General features: G+C 34.5%; 1 protein-coding gene across 6 annotated transcripts in view; it reads left to right on the top strand.

The window, feature by feature from the left end:
* LOC107574468 (inositol hexakisphosphate and diphosphoinositol-pentakisphosphate kinase 2-like) overlaps window positions 1-10,703 on the top strand; it is a 42,716-nt gene that overhangs the window by 23,011 nt on the left and 9,002 nt on the right. Inside the window, exons 16-28 of one of the 6 annotated variants that reach the window (XM_016260910.1) lie at window positions 689-730; window positions 2,272-2,393; window positions 2,558-2,740; window positions 2,828-2,969; window positions 3,252-3,475; window positions 3,557-3,684; window positions 4,745-4,859; window positions 4,951-5,058; window positions 5,132-5,248; window positions 5,386-5,523; window positions 7,352-7,448; window positions 8,858-8,965; window positions 10,175-10,237. In XM_016260910.1, coding sequence (XP_016116396.1) covers window positions 689-730; window positions 2,272-2,393; window positions 2,558-2,740; window positions 2,828-2,969; window positions 3,252-3,475; window positions 3,557-3,684; window positions 4,745-4,859; window positions 4,951-5,058; window positions 5,132-5,248; window positions 5,386-5,523; window positions 7,352-7,448; window positions 8,858-8,965; window positions 10,175-10,237 — 1,587 coding nt within the window. Of the gene's footprint in view, window positions 1-688; window positions 731-2,271; window positions 2,394-2,557; window positions 2,741-2,827; window positions 2,970-3,251; window positions 3,476-3,556; window positions 3,685-4,735; window positions 4,860-4,950; window positions 5,059-5,131; window positions 5,249-5,385; window positions 5,524-7,351; window positions 7,449-8,857; window positions 8,966-10,174; window positions 10,238-10,703 lie in introns of all 6 variants that reach the window. The other 5 variants (XM_016260901.1, XM_016260926.1, XM_016260919.1 and 2 more) reach the window with 5 other exon arrangements.

The raw sequence follows: 10,703 nt of genomic DNA, 5'->3' as shown, positions 1-10,703 counted from the left end.
TGAATAGCCTCAGATCTAAATCCTTAAATTGTGTGTGTGTGTGTGTTTGTGTGTGTGTACTTCAACTTATACAATTATATTGCATATTACAGATATATTGTGATATTAATATTATATAAATTATAATATTATAGATAATAAGACTTACAACAAAGCAAAGCAAGCACGAAAAAGATTTTTGTGAATCCAGTTGTTTACAAGAACAGTTGTTTTGCTCCCTTTGCACGAGGTCATGATAAATTGGATGCATTGACAATATATTGTGTCTGTTTTTAGGTAGTGGGGCAGCTATGCAGTTTTTCAAAGCTCATAGCTTTGGGCAGGAAACCTGTTCCACCTGCTTGTTCAGTGGGCTTGGCGTACAAAAGCATGTAGGGGCAGGACTTGGGAGGAATGAATACTTACTTTACCTCAAGTAGCATCTTTAACTTTCAGTTTGCCAGCACAAAAACTTCCTAGTCATGCTGTGGATTCTCTCCTGTGTAGTTCCATCACTTCCCCCTGGACCTCAAATTCAAGTCCATATTTGCACATTGCACCTAATTGAGTGTAACTCATTAAATGTCAGAGTTCACAGTCTTACAAAGACCAAACCATTTTCTCTCATTGTAGCATTTTAGCATCAGCATCAGCAGCATCTTGCAATGCTGGTTAATGTGGTGTTCTTTTACCTTGAATTGTTAACTAGACAGCTGCAGGTCCATTGGCTGTGAGTCCCCTATTGACTGTGGTAAGAAGACATTTTGGATTTGTGCGTGGTCTTGATACTGGGTTAATGCATCGTCTGCCCCATTCATCATTTTAATTCTTTAACATCCATCTCATTAAACTAATCCAATCAGAAGGACGCCACAGGAATATTTCGTGCTTTGCTTTAGCCACGGATTGTGTGGAAGATTCCATGATATGGACATTGGTCGTACTTTGACATACTGAGATAAAATAACATAGTTCATGAGTTTTTTTCCCCCGTAGTAGCAAGTACATTTAGCAGGTTTATTTTAGCAAGTTTATTTTTGTCAGCATAGACATTTTTAAAATGATAAAGTCTACACATTTTTTTCTATGACTTTATTTGATGGTACACATAACCTTCAGTGAACTTTTCTTAGACAACTGTGCCATTATTTCAGCAATCTGTGGTGTCTAATACTGTGGTAGCATTCATTTCAGGCTTACCTCCTAGACGTGTAAAAAACAATTGGTTGCTTTACATGTCAGTGATATCTTGTCTATATAGGTGGAATAAGACCTGATTATCCAGATAGACCAGGTGTCAACCAGATTATTCAGATGGTTTAAACAATCTTTTCCATGAAAGCCTGTTTCCACCACATAAGGAAAAAAAACATGCTTTGGACATAAAAAGTTATATTTATGGGATGCAAAAGTCAAAATTAAGACATGACAGTAAAGTCAAAATTATGAAATAAAAATCATAATCAAGACAAAAATGTAAAGTTTGAGATAATCGTAATTATGATTTAATATGTAATAATTGGATTTTTTCATCTTATAAATCAATTTCAACTTTTTGTCATAATTATTACATAAGTTATAATTGTTGCATAAAATGTTGACTCTTTAATGTCATAATTGTGACCTTTTTAATTATTTTTTACTATGTATCTAGTACCTAGTAGTATCTAATTATGCTTTACCAAATCATGATTACCTATCTTTTGGGCTTTTCTGGACTTCCAGTAAGGCTGTATATACACAGGACTTGTTCTTGCATTCAAAACCAGCTTGATGAAGCACATTGTACATCTCAAAATTGTTACTAATTTACTATCTTAAAAATATAATGCTCAGGGTAATGGCTAAATATAAGACACTTGCTTACATGGAAGAAAACAAGAATGCATCCTGTGCGAATGGCCACAAAAATAAATCTTACTGTCAGGTAGTTTGTTTTAGGGGACTCATCTGTTCTCTCAAATGGACATTCTGGAATCTTAAATCAGAGTCCTGTTTGCTACTTGATGTAGTGCAATGCAACACTCATGTGAAAAGCACCTAAACCCATATTGCCAGATGCTTTCAACAGTGTGGATGCATTGAAATGCATGATTTTTCTAATTTTGTGGAGAAATTCTTCAGCCAGCTGGTTGTACAGTACATTGTATGTAGGTTTGTAAACAGTGGTTATGTAATGTGAATGTGTGTGTATCCTCAGGCTCGTTCCTTTGGCTCCAGGAAATGCACATACATCTGAAGCTCTGTTCTTGTAATTGTTATTTCAAAGACTGTTCCTCTGTGCTTTTGCAGGCGACTATGCCGGCTTCCCTGGTTGTGGCCTTCTCCGTTTACACAGCACTTACCGCCATGACCTCAAAATTTACGCATCCGATGAGGGTCGTGTGCAGATGACTGCAGCGGCGTTTGCAAAGGTTTGTTGGGTTTCGTCTGCGGGGTATGTTGGTATTACATAATGCTTTTAGATGGGATCAATGTAAACTGCAATAGATTTACAGAGGAGTTCAAAATTGTGCTATTTTGCTTGTTCATTTTATTTATTGTTTTGTTCTTTTTTATTTCATGTGACTGTATTCAGGGTCTGTTAGCACTGGAAGGAGAGTTGACTCCAATCCTCGTTCAGATGGTGAAGAGTGCCAACATGAACGGACTGCTGGATAGCGACAGCGACTCTCTCACTGACTGCCAGCAGAGAGTCAAAGCTCGATTACATGAGATCATGCAGAAGAAATTAGACTTTAGTGAGGAGGACTACAATAAGGTGAAGCAAGTTGCAACTGCTTATTTAAAAATGGCTCATAATCTCAGTCTAACTAAACTAGCCTAAAATATGTCCTGTCTCTTTAAGTTGGCTCCAACAGGCAGCCCATCTCTGGTGAACTCTATGGAGGTAATTGTCAATCCAGTCAGGACTTGTGATCGAGTTCACACCCTCATTAAAAGCCTTACTTGTCAGATCTGTAAAAGGCTGGAAGACCCCAAATCTGCAGGTTTGCCCTCTTCTTTGGCTTCTTACTTGCAGTAGTCTTGAATATTAAAAGTGCTTCCTAAGTGCTTGCAGTATTGTTATTACTAAACTCTAAATATTAATACATAAATATTAAATATTTAAATGTTAAAAATAATTTTAAATGTATATAAAATATATAGATATATATGTATGTTTATTCATTTTATCATTTATATATATATATATATATATATATATATATATATATATATATATATATATATATATATATATATATTTATATATTTTTTAATTTTCACAGATCTACAGCTATACCACAGCGAGACTCTGGAGCTCATGCTGCAGCGCTGGTCCAAACTAGAGCGTGACTTCCGCATGAAAAACGGACGCTATGACATCAGTAAGATCCCGGACATCTATGACTGTGTGAAATATGACACCCAACACAATTCTTCTCTTGATCTGGAGGACACGCTGGAGCTTTTCCGTCTGTCCAGAGCACTTGCAGACATCATCATCCCACAGGTAGAGGAATCGATACGCAGCTAATAGTGTTTGTTTATTCTTGTTCATCTTGCTGTTACCTGCATGCACACTCTCTTTCAGGAGTATGGAATCACTAAAGCGGAGAAGCTGGATATTGCCAGTGCCTACTGCCTGCCTCTGGTCAAGAAGATTCAGCTGGATCTTCAGAGAACACATGAGGACGAGGCCGTCAACAAGCTGCATCCTCTGTGAGTCTCTATACTGGGGTGCAATGCCAAACTCTTTGAGAGAGTTAAGGCTAAATCACATTTTGCATACTATACTGTACATCCTGTATAGTGTGTTAAATTACTATTAGTACATTCCACTTCAGCATCCATGCATGCTTTTTTGTGGTTGTTTTACTCACAACCCCTTGTGCTTAACTTTTACCTTTTTAAAAATTGATATCCATTTTAATTGCACAAAAATGGTGAACAGTTTTTGTCAACAAAAATATCATTTTTGTTTTTTTATTGGCAGTAATATGTTAAAAAAAGACTTCAGCAATCCAAACTTTACCATTACCAAACTTTAATTATAAATGTAATCTACGTTAAGATTTATTAAAAGTATTACATTTTACTTCTGCACTAAAATTTTATAAAATTGTAACAATTTTTATTTATTTTATTTATTTATTTTTTGTTGACGATATGTCAACTAATAAAATTTAGCAAACCAGACCAAAAGTTTTTCAACATTTTGATGTATAAATAATATTGATTTCTTTAATTTATATTTTCAAGGTTTGATATTTAGTTTTTTTATTTTAGTCGTAGTTATTTTATTTTGATGAAAATCTTTGTCAAAATGTAGTCCATTTTAATTACACTAAAATAATTACACTAAAAATGAACATTTTTAAACAAATTTAGTTGACAATAGTATATAAAATATAAAAACAAACTTTAGCAAACAGAAAACAAATGTTGCAACATTTAAATTTGTTTTATTTATATTAATAATTATATATTAAATATTTATTAAATTTTATTTATTTAATGTTATTTGTTTTAAATATTTTATTTGTTATTGATTAATAGTAATGCCATCATAGACTGTTTTAAAATTATTGTTGACTTTTGACATTGCTAGTCTGGCTTGCTGCATACTTAAAAGTTCCCACTTTACCATCACAACCATGCCATAAGAATGGTTCAGCTTTATCTATATCGTATTATACAACCTCACATTGTTGTAGAAGCTCTGCAGACTCAGAACCTGTGAGTGATCAGGTTGTGTATTTCATCCCTCCTGGTGGTTCAGGTACTCGCGGGGAGTGATGTCTCCGGGTCGGCACGTTCGGACCCGGCTCTATTTCACCAGCGAGAGCCACGTTCACTCCCTGCTTAACATCTTCCGCTACGGAGGCCTGTTAGACGTGAGTAAACAATCATCAAACACGCACATTATGCCCCGCATCATGTTTAATGCAGGTTACTACTTGTTTGATCTCATCTGTGTCTGTTTAGGAGCAAAAAGATGAACAGTGGAAGCAAGCTATAGACTACCTCAGCGCTGTAACCGAACTCAACTATATGACACAGATTGTTATTATGCTGTATGAAGACAATAACAAGGTATGAAATGTGGCATCATCCCTTTGTACTCAATTTCTATGCTTCTTTCATATGCTGACATGTGTGTCTGTAGGACCCCTCCTCAGAGGAACGTTTTCACGTGGAGTTGCACTTTAGCCCGGGGGTGAAGGGGTGCAAGGATGAGGATAATGCACCAATGGGTTTTGGCTTCCGACCTGCCTCCTCAGAGGTCTGTGTTTCACTCACCCCAAGGATTATATTTATTTCAGACCACATTACTCTGCTGAGCTTTGGAATTTATATACAACTTTCTAAGAAATATTGCATGCTGGACCACTTCCAACACTCCCATTTCATATGTAACAGAACCACGAGAAGCAGACAGACCCAGGCAGTCTTGAAGACCTTTCCCAAGATGAGCCCGACAGAGCCGCACTGACTGAACCAATCAACATTCAGAGGAAGTCGCCACTCATACGCAGCCGAAAGGCTGGATCTATGGAGGTACAGTACTGTACTATAGGCTCTTCTGGTAGGCCTTAATTTTCTTTATTTCATTAAATAAATAATCAAACAAATTGACACAAACATTTACTTTAAATTAAATAAATTTTACCGCCAACAGTGTGGTGGTAATTGTGCAATGTTAACTGCGGCAGGCAAATAACATTGAGTTTTGTGAATAATTTTATGAAGACTATATAGTCTGATCCAAGAGTTTCTGGTGGCGTTCTGTGAAAATTTGAGAAGAAAATTTAAATATAACATGTAAAATTAATATTGATTAAATGTTTTGGATGATATTTTAACTATTTGTCTTACTGACAGTATAAAATGCAATTCTTTAATTTTGGAAACAATTACAGTAATATACAGTACATTACAGTATATCCTTACTCATTTCCATATTTTAAAAACAAAGCCTTACAAGGTAACAAAATATAAAATAAAAAAGAATGGCAGACATTTAGGCCAAAGTAGGTGAAGATGAAAAATCTTTGTCATTATTTTTTCTTTGTTAAAAAATAAGAACAAAGATACACAAATATGCATAATATACAAATAAAACAAACATTGCTTTTATTTTCAGGTACAGTACATGTATTTGGCAGTAGCATTCAAGAAATTGAATGAACAAATATAACAATAAAACACTATATACTCTTTACAGTATAAATTATACATGGATTCTTATTAAAGCAACTGTATTAAAGTTCTTCAGTCAAGAGCAGTGAGTGATTTTTGTTTTGTTGTTTTATTAACATTAAAGGCATAGTTCACCAAAAAATGAAAGTTCTGTCATTATTTACTCACTCTCAAGTTGTTTTAAACCTGAATTAGTTTCTTTCTTCAGTTGAACATAAAAGTTATTTTGAAGAATGAAAGTGGAAAAAAAAGTAAAGTGAAAGTGAAGAATGTGGGTAACCAAACAGGTGCTGGTCCCCAGTGACCCATAGTATTTTTTCCCCCCTGTAAATGGGGACCAGCAACTATTTGGTTACAAATTCTTCAAAATATCTTCTGTTTACAGGTTTGAGACAACATGAGAGTGAGTAAATAATGACAAAATAAAAAATTTTGGGTGAACTATCCCTTTAATGACAAGCAGCAGCATGTTTAGTATTATTAGTCTGCTGTCACTTTAAGACCTGCACACATCTGATATACAGACACACATCCTTTCTTCTCTATTTACTTTCACTTTAGACATAACCAACTGTGATTATATGTAGACATTGTGTGTTTTTGACAGTATTAACACAATCAGATGCAAAAGATAATTTATTCCAGTAATTAGGCGCTGTTTGTACAGTTGATTGAGATGGAGGTGCTAGAAATGCAACTGATAGAATGTGCGCTGTAGCACGATACTACGATATTAATTGTCCACAATCAAAAATCATGATATCGCACACCCCTAGTTATAATGTTACAAAAAAAAAATCTGTTTTAAATAAAAGCCAATTTTTACCTTTCTATTTAAAAAATCCTAAAAAAATGTATTATGGTTTCAACAGAAATATTAAGCAGCACAACTGTTTTCAGCATTGATAAGAAATGTTTCTTCAGCACCAAATCAGCATATTAGAATCATTTCTGAAGGATCATGCTTGAACCTTTGAATGGTAGTGTATATATATAATTTATAGTCCTTCACAGGGGGTCATCATATTTGTGGTTCTTGGCATCAAAAAATTAAAAAACCCCTGGTCTAATTTAAAAACTGAATAACAAGCTGAATTTACTTAGAAAGAACTTTGCGCTAAAACGATTAGTAATGCTGTTTTGTGTATATGTCTGTTTTTTTATGTTTGTCCATATGCCTTTGCAGGCTCTTTCAGAGAGTAACACTTCTTCTCGAGGACTGGCGTATCGGATCTTCCCGTCGTCTTCTCGTCAGTCACCTGAGATCAAACCCAGCGGGCTAGGTGGGAATTACATTTAATTTATGTTGTTTTCATGTAGCAGAATTCTCCTGTCATTGGTCTCATTGGAAAAACCTCTCAACCTCTCATAAGTGACCCGTCCCTGTTGACCGTTAAATGTGCTTGTTTCTGTTTAGAGTCAATGACACAGTTCAAGGACCCTGCTCAAGTTTATTTAAATCATGTCGTACCCAGTGCATCGGAAATGTGTCCATGCTGCCAGTAGTGGTCTAAATATGACTGCTGGCAGGACCTTCTCTGCTATTCTTGTCTGTACTATTTCTATCTCCAAATAACATTTATGAGGTGACAATGAACACGGTTTCGTAGGTTCGGAGTTGCATAATGTTTAGAGATTGTGGCTAATGTTGTTTGCACCTTACTAAAGCTTTATAGCATGATTTGCAGATCACAGTTTTTTTTTTTTTTTTTTAACTAAGTGCGTGTTGCATCTGGCATGTGTTTCATTTGAGCTTTTAAACAAGTGCTGTTTTTTCAGTACTGCCCTGTAGTGTCACTCAGTGTTTCACCCTCCTGCACTGGCAATATATTTATCTTCCCAGCAGTTTAACTGGGTTTTCTTTTTTTTTTAAAAAGTTCTCTGTATGCCTGGAATTGAGCTTAAAGGAATAGTTCAGCCAAAAATGAATGTCAGAAATGGGCCAGTGACAATTAAGAGTGTCCAAGAATCCAAATCTTTTAAAAATCTATTTTAAAATGTTTGTGTAAAGTTATCTGTATTCACTTTGGTTTAATATGGTTCTGAAAAACTTTTTTACAATTTAACAACGTTTACATTCAAATACTTAATTTAATAATAATTTAATAATTGTGAGAAAAAAAAAAGAAAAATAGTATAAACCACAGAGTAATAACAAACACATTGCAAAGTTAGCCTAGTAATTATTATTATGAATTATAAATTAATAAAATGTTATATTTTAATTTAAAATGTATGTTTTCTGGCAACATGTTATTTCCTACATTTGCATGCAAACTTCAATTTAGCAAAATATTAGTTTTTTCAAATAATTATAATATAGTTATTATTATTATAATAATAATGTATTTAATGTAATAATATATATATAATTTTTTACATATTATACTTATTAATATAAAAAAGAATATTATAAAAAATATAAAATAAAATGTAAAAATCATATAAAAAAATATATATTAACTATTACGCTAAACTACATTTGCTACTAGTTGTTTACCCTAGTATTTTTGACTTTATGCCCTAAGAAATATAAAATTTTCATTTGAATTCAGAAATGTTTTAGAACAGATCATTTCATTTTTGGGCGAACAATCCTTTTAACTACTTCAAATGAGGAGCTGCATGTTCACTTGTGAAAAATAACTATCGCCCGCTCCACCCCACGGTCTCCCTCCCCTCCCACACGCAGGCGCCCAGTGTGTGGGCCTCTTCAGCGCCTCCTTCCCCAACCTGAGAGACCTAACACGAGTTCCCCGCAAAAAGCCCTCCTCTTTCAGGAATCTGTCTTCTCAAACCGGTATGTCCCAAACACACACACACAGGGTTATGACGTACCTCAGCCACCAGTGGCCTGAAGATTCAGATCATTACTAAACGTTCCAGCAAATGATTCTTCTGAATAACTTACAGATATTCCCATTTTACTTAATAGACACTCACATTAACATTCAATATTCCCTTCTTGTATATTGTCTACTATATCCTAGTGGCTGTATTTTTCAGCATACTTAATTTAAAATATACTTTTATTTAATTTTAGTCATCGCAAATAAAGGCATTACGCACAACAGGAGCTGTTCCTAAACCATTTGCGTCTAGCGGTTTATCAAGGTCTCGCTTAGGAAAATTAGGTTTCCACAGTTACTGAATAATGTTATAACTAATCATTTGTCACCTTTGCTACCTCCAGACAGATTTGCATGCTGCATGTGCATGGAAACAAACATTTGTTTCATAATTTGCTAAATTGCACAAATTAGCAAGCTATTTTGTGCAAAAGGGAAATATTTTAGTGTCCTAGAACACTTCTGAAAATGTGTTTTGATGGTTTGCTATGGATAATATCCATGGCAACACAAATTATTGCTTTTACCACAATCTCTAAAGACTCATTGAGTAACTCTGACATTATGATTATTTTCAAAACATTCATTGGAAATTGCACTCTAATTTCTAGCATTCAATGGAAACATTGGAATGCATTTCTCTGTCAGTATCAAATACATTATTTAAATTACAATTTGAATTTAATTATGTGTTGTAATTTATTATTTTTATATTCATTTCATTATACAGTTATAATTATAATAATATTTGTTATTAATAATAATAATAGTTTATAATGGAACTTTCACCCCTCACTCCTTGTTAGCAGCATTAACAGTTTTGTCCACCGGGTGTTGCTGTGTGTTTGAGATATAGAGTATTACCTTGTGTAAGAAAGACATTTGAAATGGCACCCAAAATACTGCTATGTCATGCTGCATCCAATTTGTTGTGACCATCTGTTGTTTTTCTGTTTCTCAATCTCCACATTCAGGGGCAACATCTGGCCCCATTTACTCCATGTTACTTTTACCTGCTTGTTATAGATGGCTTTATGAGGAACAGAAACGATTGCATAATGTTGGGAGGATTAGAAATGCTGGTAGTTTTGAGTAAAAGCAAAAGCTCATGAGGGGCACAGTGACAAGAGTAATGCCGAATGCCTCTTTTATCTCCTCAGAGCTGCTCTCTATGCCGGCAGTAAAGAGATTTTCTGTGTCGTATGCCAGGCATCCGACTAATGGTATGTTTGGAGTTTTTGAGTCCGTGTTTTTATTTTTGTTGACACTCTCCTGCATGCCCTCTGCTGTTACTTCAATGTAGTCGTCGTAATTTAGCACCGTTTGTGATTTTTGATTAATTCATTTCATAAATCGGGGAGGCTTTTCTTCACTTTTCATTTAGATTCACAAGACACACCCATCTTAATTTGTTTCTCCTTCTGATTGGCTAGATGCATGGGTTGTGTACTGAAATATATCTGTCTTGATATATTGCTGTTTGTGTGGAAAAACGTGTGAACACCTTTCATGTTGATCCACTTGATTTAGAAATGGTTAACCCTTCCACCACCATTAATGCTTTAATGATCGCATGGCATATGCATTATTTTAAATCATCAAAGTAGACATCGTCCTTGCAACAAAAAAAATCATAGTCTTAATCAATATTAAATAACTGTGTGTGTGTGTGTGTATATATATATATAT

This window comes from Sinocyclocheilus grahami, unplaced genomic scaffold, assembly GCF_001515645.1.
Source record: "Sinocyclocheilus grahami isolate Dianchi unplaced genomic scaffold, SAMN03320097.WGS_v1.1 scaffold31.1, whole genome shotgun sequence".
Taxonomy (NCBI): Eukaryota; Metazoa; Chordata; class Actinopteri; order Cypriniformes; family Cyprinidae; genus Sinocyclocheilus; species Sinocyclocheilus grahami.
The sequence above is the reverse complement of the archived record's forward strand: the minus strand, read 5'-3'. Positions and strand labels throughout refer to the sequence as shown.